Here is a 22,078-nt window from a genome sequence, read left to right on the forward strand (position 1 = left end):
CCAGGTTTGATGCGTTCCTACCTGTGTTGGGGTCCAGAGGTCACTCGTTCCCCAAGCTTGATAAGTTCCTAGCTATGGAAGGGTCAAAAGGTCACCGCTTCCCATGGTTCAAGGAGTTCCTAGCCTGGCGGGGTCAAAAGGTCACTGCTCCTAGTGTTTATGGGGTCAAGGCATTACTGCGTCTCCAGGTTGGATTTGTTCCGTGCCCTCATAAAGTCAAGAGGTCACTCTCACCGTCACTCTCCCCCCAGGTTCCTTAGGTGGGACCCCTGAGGAGGGGTGAAGAGGTCACTCTCTCCCTAGGTTCCTTAGGTGGGACCCCTGTGGAGGGGTGAAGAGGTCACTCTCTCCCTAGGTTCCTTAGGTGGGACCCCTGTGGGGGGGTGAAGAGGTCACTCTCTCCCTAGGTTCCTTAGGTGGGACCCCTGTGGAGGGGTGAAGAGGTCACTCTCTCCCTAGGTTCCTTAGTGGGACCCCTGTGGAGGGGTGAAGAGGTCACTCTCCCCCCAGGTTCCTTAGGGGGGATCCGTTATTAGCTGAAGAGGGGTCAAGAGGTCACTCTTCCCCCTGGTTGGATGAGTTCATAGGTCGAAAGGTAAATGTCTGCCCGGGTTGGATGACCTCCGAGCTTGGCAGGGTCAAGAGGGCACTCATTCCCTGGGTTTCCCCAGGATGGATGAATGTCATTGGGTCGGAGTGGGAGACGGGCCAAGAAGATCCTGCTTCTACAGGATGGATGAGCTCCACGCCTGTCACTCTGCTAGAAATGAGAAGGTACTTGCTGCATGGACCTGCTGAACACAGCTCGGAGGATTTGACTTCAGAATTTCGAATGCGTTACTTCAAAATGTACCATAGAATTTTTGTTTTTTTTCAAGCTTTGAGGGACACAAACTCGTTCCTAAAAAGTACACATCGGATATTGGTTGATCCTTGTGACGTTATTTCCGCAGTTTCGCTGATAATAAGCTTTCTATGCAAAGCTGCCCTGAGGAAGCCTTTATGTTAAGGCGAAACGCTTTGGCTGTGTTTGTGCTTTTTGAAGAAGAACACCAACAAAAGACAGGCGCAGACAAACAGGACCCACTAGTCTTATCTACCTTGCTTCTTGTACAAACTCTCCTTGTGTACGCTTTGTTTTGTTGCCTCTCGTTTGAGTGTTTAATGTTCTTAATGTATGACCAATGAGCAGCTGTTCATTGGAGGTGGGCAACTTGAGCTTTGAACAGTCACAATGGCACCTTCAAGTGGTGCAGCACCAGTTTCCCTAGCTGCCATCATTGGTTCCATGTAAACTGTTGACTGACTTTTCTTTCTGCTATCTTAAAGAGGAATGGCAATCAGGGAACGAGGCGATGATTCCAGGTCAAGTTTAGATCGGCTGAAGGTTTTCCAGTGAGCGGACCACTAGAGCTTGTTTCCAGCTGGGTGGAGCATAAGAAGCGGAAAAGCGACAGTTAATGAGATCGGCTATAGTAAGAGCAAGTACATGAACTGCGGGATGAAACATTTCAGCTGGACAGGGATCAAAAGGAGATCTGGAAATTTGCTTTCAAGACTAAAAAGATTTAGTGCTGATATCTACAAAAAATAAGACCAAGTCGTAAGATGAGAATTGGAATTAGCCGATGAGTCAAGAGCAGAATTCCCAATAGTAAAAGTAGAGGTAGATTGTATTGCTTGGATTTGTGTGCTCAAATATGAAGCTAAGGTTTCACAGAGCTCGAGAAGAACAAGTTTCTTAGCTTTTGGTAAAACTCCCTCTAGTGGACACTTTATCTAACCACAGATTCCTCACCTTTACCCCAAGAGTCACACTAGATCCAGAAATATTCTTAGCAATAGCACCCAGGCGCCGGCAGGTGGCACCATCGGACTCTACAGTGGCCTCCCACTGGCTGCCGAAGTGACAGCCGTCAATCAATCAATCAGGGATTTATAGAGCATGCTACTCACCCGTGATTGACAGCCATCAATCAATCAGGGATTTATAGAGCGCACTACTCATCCGTGAGGGTCTCAAGGCGCTGTCACCATAGATAACGATTCAAAAAGTGGGGGTGGTGATGGACAGAGTATCTGAATTAAACAGAACACTCGTACCCAGTCAAAAGATCAGGGCTTGATCCATCACCGCTTTTTAGCTCACTGCACCATCCCAGCTCAGAACCTGGCTATATGCAAATTAGTCTGTCCCTGGCCCAGCGCATCATGGGAACAGGGCAGACCAAACTACCAAGCCAATTCTTTACTGGAAAGGAAACAAGCTTCCGGGGACCGGTTTCTGGCATTGCAGCCGTCTTCGGCCCGGCTTGCTTGAATCCTGATGGTGCAGTGAGCAAGGGACTCACATCTGAGTATTCTCTGCCACAATTGTGGTGGCTAAAACGATTCAAAAAGTGGGGGTGGTGATGGACAGAGTATCTGAATTAAACAGAACACTCGTACCCAGTCAAAAGATCAGGGCTTGATCCATCACCGTTTTTTAGCTCACTGCACCATCCCAGCTCAGAACCTGGCTATATGCAAATTAGTCTGTCCCTGGCCCAGTGCATCATGGGAACAGGACAGACCAAACTACCAAGCCAATTCTTTACTGGAAAGGAAACAAGCTTAGATAGATAGATAGGCACCATATACAGTCACCATATATAGGCACCATTCCTGCACACTGACTGTAGTTCTCTTTTTAACTTCTTTCCCGTGCCCTGACATGGAACAACAGTTACTGATCAAAAAATTGCAAAGTGAAAAACCTAGATTGTGACCTTTTCAGAACCCTACAAGTCCACTTCACAGAAAGGGGAGGTGGGAGGGCGCTGAGGAACCTGCAGTGGCAGAATCCACGAGAAAGAGCATCACTGAAGGTGAGTAACTTGTTCTTCTGATAGACACTTCTAACCGCAGAGACCTCCCCTTTTGAATACCATACCAACGCAGTTCCTGATCAGGTGAAACGGCCCTCTCTGCGGCCTTGAGAATGGAGGCGGTCCTGCCTGGTGGTGTGCCTGGGGGCCTATGTAGAAGCTTTGGCAGAGACATTGATGGCCACCAAGTCCAAGCCATGCTTGACTCCTGCAGTAATTCACCCTGCGGCTGGGTATCATAGGCCTGCACCTGGGCATCCGGCCCTCTCTGCGGCCTTGAGAATGGAGGCGGTCCTGCCTGGTGGTTGCACGGGTGCCTATGTATTGGCAGAGACACTGATGGCCTCTAAGTCCAAGCCATGCTTGACTCCTCCATGATTCACCCTGTGGCTGGGTATCGTAGGCCTGCACCTGGGCATCCGGCCCTCTCTGCGGCCTTGAGAATGGAGGCGGTCCTGCCTGGTGGTTGCACGGGTGCCTATGTATTGGCAGAGACACTGATGGCCTCTAAGTCCAAGCCATGCTTGACTCCTCCATGATTCACCCTGTGGCTGGGTATCGTAGGCCTGCACCTGGGCATCCGGCCCTCTCTGCGGCCTTGAGAATGGAGGCGGTCCTGCCTGGTGGTTGCACGGGTGCCTATGTAGAAGCTTTGGCAGAGACACTGATGGCCTCCAAGTCCAAGCCATGCTTGACTCCTGCAGTAATTCACCCTGCGGCTGGGTATCGTAGGCCTGCACCTGGGCATCTGGCCCTTCTGACCCAGCACCAGACTCCTGGGAGCTTGGTGCTTCAAGCTTCCACCAGCAAGGTTACCCTTGGAGCCTTCCTCACTGCTCTGCCAGACTGAGCGGCGCCAACTGAGTGGGACTGATCTGCCTGAAGAAGTAGTCGATGCGATCCCCGCAGCTTGGTGCCCGGCGGACAAATCTAGTTATTCTGGTTGTTGGGTGAAGTTTGTGGCCTGGTGCGCAGACGGTCACATTGATCCTCTAATGGCCAAACTGTCTGGTGGTGACTGTGTTGTCAATGGTCCGGCAAGGCTTCACTGTGGTCACCGTTAAAGGTTTCAGCCAGGCCTTCTTTTGTTATTGGAGTCACTGGCTGTGATGCATTCTTCAGAGGCCTACACATGTGTTCCCAGCTGCTCTCTTTATCATGCCACAGAGAGACCTTAACGTGGCCCTCAGGTTCTTAATGCCCATGCCCTCTGGCCCTATGCGCAGTTCCTCACTGAGAATGCTGACCATTAAAGAAGGTATCTCTCATCGTAAGTACGGATGCACGCCATGTGAGAGAGCTTCCGGTGCTCGCCGTGTGAGAGAGCTTCAGGTGCTCGCCATGCGAGAGAGCTTCCGGTGCTCGCCGTGTGAGAGAGCTTCCGGTGCTCGCCGTGTGAGAGAGCTTCCGGTGCTCGCCGTGTGAGAGAGCTTCCGGTGCTCGCCATGTGAGAGAGCTTCCGGTGCTCGCCGTGTGAGAGAGCTTCCGGTGCTCGCCGTGTGGGAGAGCTTCAGGTGCTCGCCGTGTGAGAGAGCTTCCGGTGCTCGCCGTGTGAGAGAGCTTCAGGTGCTCGCCGTGTGAGAGAGCTTCAGGTGCTCGCCGTGTGAGAGAGCTTCCGGTGCTCGCCGTGTGGGAGAGCTGCAGGTGCTCGCCGTGTGAGAGAGCTTCCGGTGCTCGCCGTGTGAGAGAGCTTCAGGTGCTCGCCGTGTGAGAGAGCTTCCAGTGCTCGCCGTGTGAGAGAGCTTCAGGTGCTCGCCGTGTGAGAGAGCTTCAGGTGCTCGCCGTGTGAGAGAGCTTCCGGTGCTCGCCGTGTGAGAGAGCTTCAGGTGCTCGCCGTGTGAGAGAGCTTCCGGTGCTCGCCGTGTGAGAGAGCTTCAGGTGCTCGCCGTGCGAGAGAGCTTCCGGTGTTCGCCGTGTGAGAGAGCTTCAGGTGCTCGCCGTGTGAGAGAGCTTCCGGTGCTCGCCGTGTGAGAGAGCTTCAGGTGCTCGCCGTGTGAGAGAGCTTCAGGTGCTCGCCGTGTGAGAGAGCTTCCGGTGCTCGCCGTGTGAGAGAGCTTCAGGTGCTCGCCGTGTGAGAGAGCTTCAGGTGCTCGCCGTGTGAGAGAGCTTCCGGTGCTCGCCGTGTGAGAGAGCTTCAGGTGCTCGCCGTGTGAGAGAGCTTCCGGTGCTCGCCGTGTGAGAGAGCTTCAGGTGCTCGCCGTGCGAGAGAGCTTCCGGTGTTCGCCGTGTGAGAGAGCTTCAGGTGCTCGCCGTGCTACCTCTGTATAACACCTCCCTGACCAGGTGTCAAGGTGGTGCCACAAACTCGGGCTTACTTCCTGCTGAAGGTGGAGTCAAGCTTTGGCCTGGTAGAGCCTGGTACAGCCTGGCACTCTTGCTGCTCTTGTCTGTCTGCCACATCAGTGTAAGGAGAAGGAAAGGCTTCATAAGTTGGACAGGAAAAGAGCGATTGTTTTTTCATCGCGCGCACCAAGGATCACCGGTGGATGGACAGCGATTCATTGGCTTCGCCGGGGTTAAGAAAGGAAGGGTGGCCCAAAGAGGACCCTGTCCAGATGGAACGTCCGGTGCATAAAAACATGCCAAGAAAGAGCATCTGAGCACCTTCAGGCCCAATGCATGGACTACCACGGTACAGAGGCCCTCTCCTCTGTCCAACACCCTGGTGGGGAGGGCAGCTCTATCTCAGGGGTAGTCCCCAGGACACTGGTGTTTTGTATACACAAGGAGATGATGGACGGAGCGCTGAAACTTATCAGACACGCACCCCCAGTCAGAGATCTGGGTTGAATCCATCATCCTTCTTTAGCTCGGTTCACCACCCCAGTTCAGGCCCAGCCATATGCAAATCAGTCTGACCCTGTGCCTCATGGGAACAGAGATGGCCTTCAGAAAAGGTGTGGCGCGATGGGCCAGCACCAGTCGAGGCGCGGCCAGGGGTCTGTCGTAACTGGGGGAGCCCCGCCTGGGAGCATTGTCAATATTGAGGTTCAAGTCTCCTAGTATGATTAATTGGCTGCTTCATGAGCAACAAGAGAGATACGATGGGCTAAATAAGTTACTGAAATCAGAAGCCAGGCCAGGTCGACTCCTGGGCCATAGGAGGACATTTAAACAGACAATTCATCATTGTTAATTGCAGAAGTTGATATCGATAGGTGGTATTGAAAAGCAATCGTGACCCCGCCAACTGAATTAACATAAAGGATCTAGTAGCCCCTGGGGCTGCGACGCATATCCAGACCAGAGGATTCTTTCATCCATGTCTTAGCAATCAAAAGAAATGTCACTCCTGGTGAAGCAGAAAGTCAGATTTCTGGCTTGTGTTTTGACAGCAATCTAACATTGAGCAGATCGGTGAGATCCAACTTACCTACATGCAAGGAGGAGGGGTTCCTAGACGAATAACCTGCATTATTACTTTCTTTAGTTGCTAACTTTTTATTAAAGCACCCCTCTATTAAGCGCATTCTCCAAAATATTACTGGCGGGAGTCTTTTACGTAATAAAGGAGCTGTAATAAAGCAGAAAGTCTTACTGTGGTGGTGGGTACCCATCTGAAGGAGTGGTGTGACATTGGGAGGATGACACAACAGGCCGCAAGTCTAGCCGCGTCCAGTCACACACGGGCTCAGATGGGCTTTCTTTTGGCACTCGACTGTGTCATCATCCTAATTTCATATTTTTGCTCCCCACCAAGCATGAGAGGAAGGGTTTGATGGAAAGGCTGCACCACTGACCTTCCCATAGAAGGAAGGGAAATAACAGATATTACAGGCTGGGAAAACATGGTGGCAACTGGAGTCCAGTCCACCCACCACTGAGATAGCAAAATCATATCTTTAAATAGATCCCCAAAAGAAACAACCTCTAAAGGCCTCAAATGTACGCGTACAATACAAGAACTCCAGAGGCCGCCTGCTGGGAGAAACCACATCACTCATCACCCAGATGGAGAAACCTCTCCAGCCCTGGACTATGTGCACACACCACACCACTTGAGACAGCTCTAGGACCCCCCTGTAGGGCGATACCACATCACTCATCACCCAGATGGAGAAACCTCTCCAGCCCTGGACTATGTGCTCACACCACACCACTTGAGACAACTCTGGAACCCCCTGTAGGGCGATACCACATCACTCATCACCCTGATGGAGAAACCTCTCCAGCCCTGGACTATGTGCGCACACCACACCACTTGAGACAACTCTGGAACCCCCTGTAGGGCGATACCACATCACTCATCACCCAGATGGAGAAACCTCTCCAGCCCTGGACTATGTGCGCACACCACACCACTTGAGACAACTCTGGAACCCCCTGTAGGGCGATACCACATCACTCATCACCCAGATGGAGAAACCTCTCCAGCCCTGGACTATATGCGCACACCACACCACTTGAGACAACTATGGAACCCCCTGTAGGGCGATACCACATCACTCATCGTCTAGATGGAGAAACCTCTCCAGGCCTGAACTATATGCGCACACCACACCACTTGAGACAGCTCTAGGACCCCCCTGTAGGGCGATACCACATCACTCATCATCTCAATGGAGAAACCTCTCCAGCCCTGGACTATATGTGCACACCACACCACTTGAGACTCTGGAACCCCCTGTAGGGCGATACCACATCACTCATCATCTCAATGGAGAAACCTCTCCAGCCCTGGACTATATGTGCACACCACACCACTTGAGACTCTGGAACCCCCTGTAGGGCGATACCACATCACTCATCATCTCAATGGAGAAACCTCTCCAGCCCTGGACTATATGTGCACACCACACCACTTGAGACTCTGGAACCCCCTGTAGGGCGATACCACATCACTCATCATCTCAATGGAGAAACCTCTCCAGCCCTGGACTATGTGCGCACACCACTTGCTTAGAGGAAACAACTCTGGAGGCCGCCTGGAGGGCGACACCACATCACTCATCATCTAGAGGGTACCACCACTCCAGCCCTTGACTGTACGCGTACAACCATATCACGCATCAGAGAAGCCAACCCCAGAGTCAGCTTGTAACAAGATAACCCATTGCTCATCAGTCAGATGGAACAGTCACACCAGCCCTCAACCTCATGCTGGCACAACCCCACAACTCTTGCACACACCACAACATGATATAACATGTGTACTTACCCGCTTCCCTGGAGGACCAGGGGGGCCGTTCTCACCGGTGGGACCTGGAGAACCCTACAACAGGTAGAAAACATTCATCAGAAGAGTGAAGTAACATGGAACCACACAATGACAAAGAACTGTGGAGAAACACAGATCTCAAAGACCCATCTACAGAGATCGACCTATAGACGACCGGAGGCCACAAGAGTAATTTACAGACAGAGACAGTAACACAGGAGACAGAGGCCTGTAGACAGACAGAAGGCGCGGGGACTCGTCCACAGAGACAGAGAACCATGCGGAATCCATGGCCAGTGGATTCATCGATGGATACAGGCAGAACTATAGAGATTCAGAGGCAAACAGATTCACTTACAGACAGAGAGACAACACTGAACCAACCACAGAGAAGTAGAGAGAGACAGAGGTCCCTGGGATTCATTTACAGAGAGACTCAGAGACCTGAACAGAAGCAGAAGACCACGGGGTCTCTCTACGGGGACAGCAAGAAAGGGAGAGCTGGAGAGACACAGAGGCCCCCAAGACTAACCCACAAAGACAGAGAACTAAACCGAACCAGAGGACAGCTGAGTTGTTTACAGATACAACTGTAGTGGCCGCAGGACCACCCAGGCTTAGATTCGCGATGTGTTTGCGCTGGCATTCGCTTGACCCAAAGGGAAGGACGAATCAACTCCCGAGTGTTCGAGCGTCTGTAGTGCTGAAAGCAGACCCTTGAGCAGTGTCAAACTGCCCTGTGCTCGAAGGGCCAATCCTCAGTTCATTCCTGCAGAGGGGTGACCTGCGCAAACTCCACTAGGTTTTGATGCAAGGCCAGGTCGGATATGATGGTCTGACCTGGCTGTGTCTCAAAACCTGGGACGCGAGGCGCAAATGAGGGGAAAAGTGAGGTCTGTGCACAATACTTGTGTGTTGCAACTAGGTACATTAACGTGGCTTGCTCTTTTGTGGCTGTTTTCAAATAGGAAATTTGAACTGCAGGGCGTCTCTACAAACTTTATTTGCAACACTGATGTCTCACCTTTGCACTAGGGTGCAAGGCTGTGCACTCTGTTAAACACCCAATGTTTTGCATGAGGGTGATTTGCAGTAAACCTGGCTATGATTTCTATCCTCCCGCAACACAGCATTATTTTTTACGTAGCACTCTGTTGTATAAAGAATATCACATTTAGAAATGGCTGACCGACCACTACAGGGAAACGGTCCAAGTGATTGATCTACAGATAGATGCAGACCCTGTACTTTAAGGAGCTTTATATAACCCCACCCTGTCACAGTCAGTTCACTCCGAGCTGCTTAAAGTGACAAGTCTTTGTCCGTGGGTATTACTGGTGAAGGGAGGGAAGTCTTCATTGGCTCGATTCACAAAGGTAAACGTAGACCTGAAGTATAAGTTTAGACCTGAAATCTAAGGGCTCGATTCACCAAGGTAGGCTTAGACCTGAAGTCTAAGTTTCAATGAGAAGTCTAAGGGCCCAGTTCACAAAGGTAAATTTAGACTCCAGGTCTAAGTTTACCTTTGTGAATCGGGCCCTTAGAATCCAGGTCTAAGTTTAGACTTCAGGTCTAAGTTTACCAATGTGAATCGGGCCCTTGGACTTCAGGTCTAAGCTTAGACTTCAAGTCTAAGTTTAGACTTCAGGTCTAAGTTTACCTTTGTGAATCGGGCCCTTGGACTTCAGGTCTAAGTTTGCCTTTGTGAATCGGGCCCTTGGACTTCAGGTCTACGTTTAGACTTCAGGTCTAAGTTTACCTTTGTGAATCGGGCTCTTGGACTTCAGGTCTAAGTTTACCTTTGTGAATCGGGCCCTTGGACTTCAGGTCTACGTTTAGACTTCAGGTCTAAGTTTAGACTTCAGGTCTAAGTTTACTTTTGTGAATCGGGCCCTTGGACTTCAGGTCTAAGTTTACCTTTGTGAATCGGGCCCTTGGACTTCAGGTCTAAGCTTAGACTTCAGGTTTAAGTGTACCTTTGTGAATCGGGCCCTTGGACTTCAGGTCTAAGTTTACCTTTGTGAATCGGGCCCTTGGACTTCAGGTCTAAGTTTAGACTTCAGGTCTAAGTTTACCTTTGTGAATCGGGCCCTTGGACTTCAGGTCTAAGTTTTCCTTTGTGAATCAGGCCCTTGGACTTCAGGTCTAAGTTTACCTTTGTGAATCGGGCCCCATGTGATTTTACCAGTTTTGAGTATGTGTACAGATGTTTTATGCAGTGTTTGAAGAGGACAGGCAGGAATAAGAGACCGCAGGGCCATATCTACAGATGTGGGACTCCACAGAGTAAGGGTAAAGTATTCATCTGCAGACAGAAACAGAGCTCTGTAAAGAAGGAGGCAGCAACGTATTCCGCTACAGGTAAGGAGACAGAACTTCTGAGATCAGCAGAAACCACAAATGAACTTCAAAGGGATTCAGGAAGAAAAACACAACCCAACACTCACCGCCTGCCCTTGCTCGCCGTCTTCTCCTCGCTCCCCCTTGGCACCGTCTTGACCCTATGGAGGTAGAGGTGTATAAAAAACATAGATCAGTGGTGATTTCAGATCATGCCCCAGTTTTTGTACAGGGTCATTCATGATGACAACAGTTTCAGACCCAAAAGGCCTGAAACTGCCTCTTCACTGGAGCATCTTTGAAGAGGCCACAGTGTGCTCAGGGGTCCATCCTGCTGCCTATTATATTTCTTGGTGGGTTTTTCTGCAGCAATATTTCCCACCTGAGTGTAGTCAGCAGGCGTCAGTGTTGCATGTGATGGCACTTGAGAGTGAATAATGCCCACAGGTACCACAAGGAGTGGCAGCGGCTTCATTAACACTGGGAAGGCTCGCCCCTACTTCCGGTAGGTCAGTTCCAGGCGTCAGGACTGGAGCACGCAAGGCTCCAGCCCAGGCCTCCACCCGGAGACTAGTAAGGTTCACGCATGCCTGCAGATGGATGGATGCCCTGCACATGCACAAGGCCCTCCCAGGCCATGGCAGGGGCCAGGCGACGCTCCTCTAGGCGCCCATGTGCTATCAGAAGCCGTTGGAGGGGGAATCTCAGTCCGGGGGGCACTGCCCACTGCTGCTGAGAAATGTAGTGCCACACCACACCTGGGGGCGCTGCAGTCTCACTTCCTTGGTATGTGACAGGGAGGGTGGCGCCTGCAGCTTCTGTCCCACCCAATACCTCCTTAGTGCTGGTTCAGCACCAGAGATCTGGTAAGGCGGGAAGGGCCGGGGTGCTGAGGGTCACCAAAGACTGTCACAGTGCGCATGGCACCCACTCCGCAACCGTATCCTTTGTATGTACAATGATCGCCTCTGCTTCAGTGTGGGTCAGGAGCGCTGGACTGTGCGTCAGTGATTGTCTGTGCATGTGTGTGCGAGCATCTGCCTATGTTTGTGTCTGCTTGTGTGTCTGGCAGCCTGTGTGTTTACATGTGTGTACATCTGCTTATGTTTGTGTTTGCTTGTGTGTCTGTTTGCATGTGCCATGTTATGTCTCTGCTTGTGTGTCTGGTAGTCTGTGTGTTCACATGTGTGTGTGTGTGTGTGTATGTACATCTGCTTATGATTGTGACTGCCTGTGTGCCTGGTAGTGTGTGCATTTACGTGTGTGTGTGTACATATGCTTGTGTTTGTGCCTGTTTGTGTGTTTGTCAGTCTGTGTGTTTACATGTGTGTGTGTGTACATCTGCTTATGTTTGTTTCTGCTAGTGTGTATGTTTACATGTGTCATGTGTTTGTGTCTGCTTGTGTGTCTAGTAGTCTGTGTGTTTACATCCGTGTGTGTGTGTGTACATCTGTTTATGTTTGTGTCTGCTTGTGTGCCTGGTAGTGTGTGCGTATACATGTGCATGTGTTTGTGTACATATATTTATAGTGTCTGCTTGTGTGTGTCTTTACATGTGTGTGTACATCTTCTTATGTTTGTGACTGCCTGTGTGCTTGGTAGTGTGTGCGCTTACGGGTGTGTGTGTGTACATATGCTTATGTTTGTGCCTGCTTGTGTGTCGTGTGTGCCTACATGTGCGTCACCTGTGCGGGACATTAGTAAATGACTACAGCGTCAACTGTGCGGTACAGTAGTAAATGACTACAGCGTCACCTGTGCGGTACATCAGTAAATGACTACAGCGTCACCTGAGCGCTACATCAGTAAAATGACTACAGCGTCATCTGGGTAGTACATTAGTAAATGACTACAGCGTCACCTGTGCGGTACATCAGTAAATGACTACAGCGTCACCTGTGCGGTACATTAGTAAATGACTACAGCGTCACCTGTGCGGTACATTAGTAAATGACTACAGTGTCACCTGTAGGGTACATCAGTAAATGACTACAGCGTCACCTGTGCGGTACATTAGTAAATGACTACAGTGTCACCTGTACGGTACAGTAGTAAATGACTACAGCGTCACTTGTGCGGGACATCAGTAAATGACTACAGCGTCACCTGTGCGGGACATCAGTAAATGACTACAGCGTCACCTGTGCGGGACATCAGTAAATGACTACAGCGTCACCTGTGTGGGACATCAGTAAATGACTACAGCGTCACCTGTGCGGTACATTAGTAAATGACTACAGCGTCACCTGTGCGGGACATCAGTAAATGACTACAGTGTCACCTGTACGGTACATCAGTAAATGACTACAGCGTCACCTGTGCGGTACATTAGTAAATGACTACAGTGTCACCTGTACGGTACATCAGTAAATGACTACAGCGCCACCTGTGCGGTACATCAGTAAATGACTACAGCGCCACCTGTACGGTACATCTGTAAATGACTACAGCGCCACCTGTACGGTACATCAGTAAATGACTACAGCGCCACCTGTACGGTACATCTGTAAATGACTACAGCGCCACCTGTGCAGTACATTAGTAATTGACTACAGCGTCACCAGTGCGGTACATCAGTAAATGACTACAGCGCCACCTGTACGGTACATCAGTAAATGACTACAGTGCCACCTGTACGGTACATCTGTAAATGACTACAGCGCCACCTGTACGGTACATCAGTAAATTACTACAGCGCCACCTGTACGGTACATCTGTAAATGACTACAGCGTCACCTGTGCGGTACATTAGTAAATGACTACAGCGTCACCTGTGCGGTACATTAGTAAATGACTGCAGCCTCACCTGTGCGGTACAGTAGTAAATGACTGCAGCCTCACCTGTGCGGTACATCAGTAAATGACTGCAGCCTCACCTGTGCGGTACAGTAGTAAATGACTACAGCGCCACCTGTACGGTACATCAGTAAATGACTACAGCGCCACCTGTACGGTACATCAGTAAATGACTACAGCATCATCTGGGTGGTACATTAGTAATTGACTACAGCGTCACCTGTGCGGTACATCAGTAAATGACTACAGCATCATCTGGGTGGTACATTAGTAATTGACTACAGCGTCACCTGTGCGGTACATTAGTAATTGACTACAGCGTCACCTGTGCGGTACAGTAGTAAATGACTGCAGCCTCACCTGTGCGGTACAGTAGTAAATGACTGCAGCCTCACCTGTGCGGTACATCAGTAAATGACTGCAGCCTCACCTGTGCGGTACAGTAGTAAATGACTACAGCGCCACCTGTACGGTACATCTGTAAATGACTACAGCGCCACCTGTACGGTACATCTGTAGACTACAGCGTCACCTGTGCGGTACATTAGTAATTGACTACAGCGTCACCTGTGCGGTACATTAGTAATTGACTACAGCGTCACCTGTGCGGTACATTAGTAATTGACTACAGCGTCACCTGTGCGGTACAGTAGTAAATGACTGCAGCCTCACCTGTGCGGTACAGTAGTAAATGACTGCAGCCTCACCTGTGCGGTGCATCAGTAAATGACTACAGCGCCACCTGTACGGTACATCTGTAAATGACTACAGCGCCACCTGTACGGTACATCTGTAAATGACTACAGCGCCACCTGTACGGTACATCTGTAAATGACTACAGCGTCACCTGTGCGGTACATTAGTAATTGACTACAGCGTCACCTGTGCGGTACATTAGTAAATGACTGCAGCCTCACCTGTGCGGTACATCAGTAAATGACTGCAGTCTCACCTGTGCGGTACAGTAGTAAATGACTACAGCGCCACCTGTACGGTACATCTGTAAATGACTACAGCGTCACCTGTGCGGTACATTAGTAATTGACTACAGCGTCACCTGTGCGGTACATTAGTAAATGACTACAGCGTCACCTGTGCGGTACATTAGTAATTGACTGCAGCCCCACCTGTGCGGTACATCAGTAAATGACTGCAGCCTCACCTGTGCGGTACAGTAGTAAATGACTACAGCGCCACCTGTACGGTACATCTGTAAATGACTACAGCGCCACCTGTACGGTACATCTGTAGACTACAGCGTCACCTGTGCGGTACATTAGTAATTGACTACAGCGTCACCTGTGCGGTACAGTAGTAAATGACTGCAGCCTCACCTGTGCGGTACAGTAGTAAATGACTGCAGCCTCACCTGTGCGGTACATCAGTAAATGACTGCAGCCTCACCTGTGCGGTACAGTAGTAAATGACTACAGCGCCACCTGTACGGTACATCTGTAAATGACTACAGCGCCACCTGTACGGTACATCTGTAGACTACAGCGTCACCTGTGCGGTACATTAGTAATTGACTACAGCGTCACCTGTGCGGTACAGTAGTAAATGACTGCAGCCTCACCTGTGCGGTACAGTAGTAAATGACTGCAGCCTCACCTGTGCGGTGCATCAGTAAATGACTGCAGCCTCACCTGTGCGGTACATCAGTAAATGACTACAGCGCCACCTGTACGGTACATCTGTAAATGACTACAGCGCCACCTGTACGGTACATCTGTAAATGACTACAGCGTCACCTGTTATGTTATGTTATGTTAAATCAATTTATTGAGCGCGCTAACACCATTAGGTTCCTTGGCGCTATAAGGAGAGAGCTAGGAGGAGAGACAAGCAATAACATAACAAGGGAAATCAACTAATGATACGCTTCAGTGAAGAGGTGCGTTTTAAGGAAAGATCTGAATCTGGAATAGGGGGAAGCCAACCTAAGAGGAAGAGGAAGAGAGTTCCAAAAGGACGGGGCTAGATAAGAAAACCTAAGGCCTCCGTGTTTCTTCCGCTTGAATCTAGGGACAGACAGTAAAGCCATCTGACCTGTGCGGTACATTAGTAATTGACTACAGCGTCACCTGTGCGGTACATTAGTAAATGACTGCAGCCTCACCTGTGCGGTACATCAGTAAATGACTGCAGCCTCACCTGTGCGGTACAGTAGTAAATGACTACAGCGCCACCTGTACGGTACATCAGTAAATGACTACAGCGCCACCTGTACGGTACATCAGTAAATGACTACAGCATCATCTGGGTGGTACATTAGTAATTGACTACAGCGTCACCTGTGCGGTACATCAGTAAATGACTACAGCATCATCTGGGTGGTACATTAGTAATTGACTACAGCGTCACCTGTGCGGTACATTAGTAATTGACTACAGCGTCACCTGTGCGGTACATCAGTAAATGACTACAGCGTCACCTGTGCGGTACAGTAGTAAATGACTGCAGCCTCACCTGTGCGGTACAGTAGTAAATGACTACAGCGCCACCTGTACGGTACATCTGTAAATGACTGCAGCCTCACCTGTGCGGTACATCAGTAAATGACTGCAGCCTCACCTGTGCGGTACAGTAGTAAATGACTACAGCGCCACCTGTACGGTACATCAGTAAATGACTGCAGCCTCACCTGTGCGGTACAGTAGTAAATGACTACAGCGCCACCTGTACGGTACATCTGTAAATGACTACAGCGTCACCTGTGCGGTACATTAGTAATTGACTACAGCGTCACCTGTGCGGTACATCAGTAAATGACTACAGCGTCACCTGTGCGGTACATTAGTAATTGACTACAGCGTCACCTGTGCGGTACATCTGTAAATGACTACAGCGCCACCTGTACGGTACATCAGTAAATGACTACAGCGCCACCTGTACGGTACATCAGTAAATGACTACAGCGCCACCTGTACGGTACATCTGTAAATGACTACAGCGTCACCTGTGCGGTACATTAGTAAATGACTACAGCGTCACCTGTGCGGTACATTAGTAAATGACTGCAGCCTCACCTGTGCGGTACAGTAGTAAATGACTGCAGCCTCACCTGTGCGGTACATCAGTAAATGACTGCAGCCTCACCTGTGCGGTACAGTAGTAAATGACTACAGCGCCACCTGTACGGTACATCAGTAAATGACTACAGCGCCACCTGTACGGTACATCAGTAAATGACTACAGCATCATCTGGGTGGTACATTAGTAATTGACTACAGCGTCACCTGTGCGGTACATCAGTAAATGACTACAGCATCATCTGGGTGGTACATTAGTAATTGACTACAGCGTCACCTGTGCGGTACATTAGTAATTGACTACAGCGTCACCTGTGCGGTACAGTAGTAAATGACTGCAGCCTCACCTGTGCGGTACAGTAGTAAATGACTGCAGCCTCACCTGTGCGGTACATCAGTAAATGACTGCAGCTTCACCTGTGCGGTACAGTAGTAAATGACTACAGCGCCACCTGTACGGTACATCTGTAAATGACTACAGCGCCACCTGTACGGTACATCTGTAGACTACAGCGTCACCTGTGCGGTACATTAGTAATTGACTACAGCGTCACCTGTGCGGTACAGTAGTAAATGACTGCAGCCTCACCTGTGCGGTACAGTAGTAAATGACTGCAGCCTCACCTGTGCGGTGCATCAGTAAATGACTGCAGCCTCACCTGTGCGGTACATCAGTAAATGACTACAGCGCCACCTGTACGGTACATCTGTAAATGACTACAGCGCCACCTGTACGGTACATCTGTAAATGACTACAGCGTCACCTGTGCGGTACATTAGTAATTGACTACAGCGTCACCTGTGCGGTACATTAGTAAATGACTGCAGCCTCACCTGTGCGGTACATCAGTAAATGACTGCAGCCTCACCTGTGCGGTACAGTAGTAAATGACTACAGCGCCACCTGTACGGTACATCTGTAAATGACTACAGCGTCACCTGTGCGGTACATTAGTAATTGACTACAGCGTCACCTGTGCGGTACATCAGTAAATGACTACAGCGTCACCTGTGCGGTACATTAGTAATTGACTACAGCGTCACCTGTGCGGTACATCTGTAAATGACTACAGCGCCACCTGTACGGTACATCAGTAAATGACTACAGCGCCACCTGTACGGTACATCAGTAAATGACTACAGCGTCACCTGTACGGTACATCTGTAAATGACTACAGTGTCACCTGTGCGGTACATTAGTAATTGACTACAGCGTCACCAGTGCGGTACATCAGTAAATGACTACAGCGCCACCTGTACGGTACATCAGTAAATGACTACAGCGCCACCTGTACGGTACATCAGTAAATGACTACAGCGCCACCTGTACGGTACATCAGTAAATGACTACAGCGCCACCTGTACGGTACATCAGTAAATGACTACAGCGCCACCTGTACGGTACATCTGTAAATGACTACAGTGTCACCTGTGCGGTACATTAGTAATTGACTACAGCGTCACCAGTGCGGTACATCAGTAAATGACTACAGCGCCACCTGTACGGTACATCTGTAAATGACTACAGCGCCACCTGTACGGTACATCAGTAAATGACTACAGCGCCACCTGTACGGTACATCTGTAAATGACTACAGCGTCACCTGTGCGGTACATTAGTAATTGACTACAGCGTCACCAGTGCGGTACATCAGTAAATGACTACAGCGCCACCTGTACGGTACATCTGTAAATGACTACAGCGCCACCTGTACGGTACATCAGTAAATGACTACAGCGCCACCTGTACGGTACATCAGTAAATGACTACAGCGCCACCTGTACGGTACATCTGTAAATGACTACAGTGTCACCTGTACGGTACATCAGTAAATGACTACAGCGCCACCTGTACGGTACATCTGTAAATGACTACAGCGCCACCTGTACGGTACATCAGTAAATGACTACAGCGCCACCTGTGCGGTACATTAGTAAATGACTGCAGCCTCACCTGTGCGGTACATCAGTAAATGACTGCAGCCTCACCTGTGCGGTACAGTAGTAAATGACTGCAGCCTCACCTGTGCGGTACATCAGTAAATGACTGCAGCCTCACCTGTGCGGTACAGTAGTAAATGACTACAGCGCCACCTGTACGGTACATCAGTAAATGACTACAGCGCCACCTGTACGGTACATCAGTAAATGACTACAGCATCATCTGGGTGGTACATTAGTAATTGACTACAGCGTCACCTGTGCGGTACATCAGTAAATGACTACAGCGCCACCTGGGTGGTACATTAGTAATTGACTACAGCGTCACCTGTGCGGTACATTAGTAATTGACTACAGCGTCACCTGTGCGGTACAGTAGTAAATGACTGCAGCCTCACCTGTGCGGTACAGTAGTAAATGACTGCAGCCTCACCTGTGCGGTACATCAGTAAATGACTGCAGCCTCACCTGTGCGGTACAGTAGTAAATGACTACAGCGCCACCTGTACGGTACATCTGTAAATGACTACAGCGCCACCTGTACGGTACATCTGTAGACTACAGCGTCACCTGTGCGGTACATTAGTAATTGACTACAGCGTCACCTGTGCGGTACAGTAGTAAATGACTGCAGCCTCACCTGTGCGGTACAGTAGTAAATGACTGCAGCCTCACCTGTGCGGTGCATCAGTAAATGACTGCAGCCTCACCTGTGCGGTACATCAGTAAATGACTACAGCGCCACCTGTACGGTACATCTGTAAATGACTACAGCGCCACCTGTACGGTACATCTGTAAATGACTACAGCGTCACCTGTGCGGTACATTAGTAATTGACTACAGCGTCACCTGTGCGGTACATTAGTAAATGACTGCAGCCTCACCTGTGCGGTACATCAGTAAATGACTGCAGCCTCACCTGTGCGGTACAGTAGTAAATGACTACAGCGCCACCTGTACGGTACATCTGTAAATGACTACAGCGTCACCTGTGCGGTACATTAGTAATTGACTACAGCGTCACCTGTGCGGTACATCAGTAAATGACTACAGCGTCACCTGTGCGGTACATTAGTAATTGACTACAGCGTCACCTGTGCGGTACATCTGTAAATGACTACAGCGCCACCTGTACGGTACATCAGTAAATGACTACAGCGCCACCTGTACGGTACATCAGTAAATGACTACAGCGTCACCTGTACGGTACATCTGTAAATGACTACAGTGTCACCTGTGCGGTACATTAGTAATTGACTACAGCGTCACCAGTGCGGTACATCAGTAAATGACTACAGCGCCACCTGTACGGTACATCAGTAAATGACTACAGCGCCACCTGTACGGTACATCAGTAAATGACTACAGCGCCACCTGTACGGTACATCAGTAAATGACTACAGCGCCACCTGTACGGTACATCAGTAAATGACTACAGCGCCACCTGTGCGGTACATCTGTAAATGACTACAGTGTCACCTGTGCGGTACATTAGTAATTGACTACAGCGTCACCAGTGCGGTACATCAGTAAATGACTACAGCGCCACCTGTACGGTACATCTGTAAATGACTACAGCGCCACCTGTACGGTACATCAGTAAATGACTACAGCGCCACCTGTACGGTACATCTGTAAATGACTACAGTGTCACCTGTGCCGTACATTAGTAATTGACTACAGCGTCACCAGTGCGGTACATCAGTAAATGACTACAGCGCCACCTGTACGGTACATCTGTAAATGACTACAGCGCCACCTGTACGGTACATCAGTAAATGACTACAGCGCCACCTGTACGGTACATCAGTAAATGACTACAGCGCCACCTGTACGGTACATCTGTAAATGACTACAGTGTCACCTGTACGGTACATCAGTAAATGACTACAGCGCCACCTGTACGGTACATCTGTAAATGACTACAGCGCCACCTGTACGGTACATCAGTAAATGACTACAGCGCCACCTGTGCGGTACATTAGTAAATGACTGCAGCCTCACCTGTGCGGTACATCAGTAAATGACTGCAGCCTCACCTGTGCGGTACAGTAGTAAATGACTGCAGCCTCACCTGTGCGGTACATCAGTAAATGACTGCAGCCTCACCTGTGCGGTACAGTAGTAAATGACTACAGCGCCACCTGTACGGTACATCAGTAAATGACTACAGCGCCACCTGTACGGTACATCAGTAAATGACTACAGCATCATCTGGGTGGTACATTAGTAATTGACTACAGCGTCACCTGTGCGGTACATCAGTAAATGACTACAGCGCCACCTGTACGGTACATCTGTAAATGACTACAGCGCCACCTGTACGGTACATCTGTAGACTACAGCGTCACCTGTGCGGTACATTAGTAATTGACTACAGCGTCACCTGTGCGGTACAGTAGTAAATGACTGCAGCCTCACCTGTGCGGTACAGTAGTAAATGACTGCAGCCTCACCTGTGCGGTGCATCAGTAAATGACTGCAGCCTCACCTGTGCGGTACATCAGTAAATGACTACAGCGCCACCTGTACGGTACATCTGTAAATGACTACAGCGCCACCTGTACGGTACATCTGTAAATGACTACAGCGTCACCTGTGCGGTACATTAGTAATTGACTACAGCGTCACCTGTGCGGTACATCAGTAAATGACTACAGCATCATCTGGGTGGTACATTAGTAATTGACTACAGCGTCACCTGTGCGGTACATTAGTAAATGACTGCAGCCTCACCTGTGCGGTACATCAGTAAATGACTGCAGCCTCACCTGTGCGGTACAGTAGTAAATGACTACAGCGCCACCTGTACGGTACATCTGTAAATGACTACAGCGTCACCTGTGCGGTACATTAGTAATTGACTACAGCGTCACCTGTGCGGTACATCAGTAAATGACTACAGCGTCACCTGTGCGGTACATTAGTAATTGACTACAGCGTCACCTGTGCGGTACATCTGTAAATGACTACAGCGTCACCTGTGCGGTACATCAGTAAATGACTACAGCATCATCTGGGTGGTACATTAGTAAATGACTACAGCGCCACCTGTACGGTACATCAGTAAATGACTACAGCGCCACCTGTACGGTACATCTGTAAATGACTACAGCGCCACATGTACGGTACATCAGTAAATGACTACAGCGCCACCTGTACGGTACATCAGTAAATGACTACAGCGCCACCTGTACGGTACATCTGTAAATGACTACAGCGCCACATGTACGGTACATCAGTAAATGACTACAGCGTCACCTGTACGGTACATCTGTAAATGACTACAGCGCCACATGTACGGTACATCAGTAAATGACTACAGTGTCACCTGTACGGTACATCTGTAAATGACTACAGCGCCACCTGTACGGTACATCAGTAAATGACTACAGCGCCACCTGTACGGTACATCTGTAAATGACTACAGCGTCACCTGTGCGGTACATTAGTAAATGACTACAGCGTCACCTGTGCGGTACATTAGTAAATGACTGCAGCCTCACCTGTGCGGTACAGTAGTAAATGACTGCAGCCTCACCTGTGCGGTACATCAGTAAATGACTGCAGCCTCACCTGTGCGGTACAGTAGTAAATGACTACAGCGCCACCTGTACGGTACATCAGTAAATGACTACAGCGCCACCTGTACGGTACATCTGTAAATGACTACAGCGTCACCTGTGCGGTACATTAGTAATTGACTACAGCGTCACCTGTGCGGTACATCAGTAAATGACTACAGCATCATCTGGGTGGTACATTAGTAAATGACTACAGCGCCACCTGTACGGTACATCAGTAAATGACTACAGCGCCACCTGTACGGTACATCTGTAAATGACTACAGCGCCACCTGTACGGTACATCAGTAAATGACTACAGCATCATCTGGGTGGTACATTAGTAAATGACTACAGTGTCACTTGTACGGTACATCAGT

General features: G+C 49.6%; 1 protein-coding gene across 7 annotated transcripts in view; it reads right to left on the minus strand.

Moving 5' to 3' along the window:
• The window catches only part of COL11A2 (collagen type XI alpha 2 chain), a 363,078-nt gene that overhangs the window by 61,615 nt on the left and 279,385 nt on the right, over positions 1–22,078 (minus strand). For all 7 annotated transcript variants that reach the window (XM_078641597.1, XM_078641592.1, XM_078641591.1 and 4 more), the window contains 2 exons: positions 10,473–10,526; positions 8,026–8,079 (listed from right to left, as the gene is read on the minus strand). In XM_078641597.1, the coding sequence (XP_078497723.1) occupies positions 8,026–8,079; positions 10,473–10,526 (108 nt within the window). The remainder of the gene's footprint in view (positions 1–8,025; positions 8,080–10,472; positions 10,527–22,078) is intronic.

This window comes from Lissotriton helveticus, chromosome 5_1 (assembly GCF_964261635.1).
Source record: "Lissotriton helveticus chromosome 5_1, aLisHel1.1, whole genome shotgun sequence".
Lineage (NCBI taxonomy): Eukaryota > Metazoa > Chordata > Amphibia > Caudata > Salamandridae > Lissotriton > Lissotriton helveticus.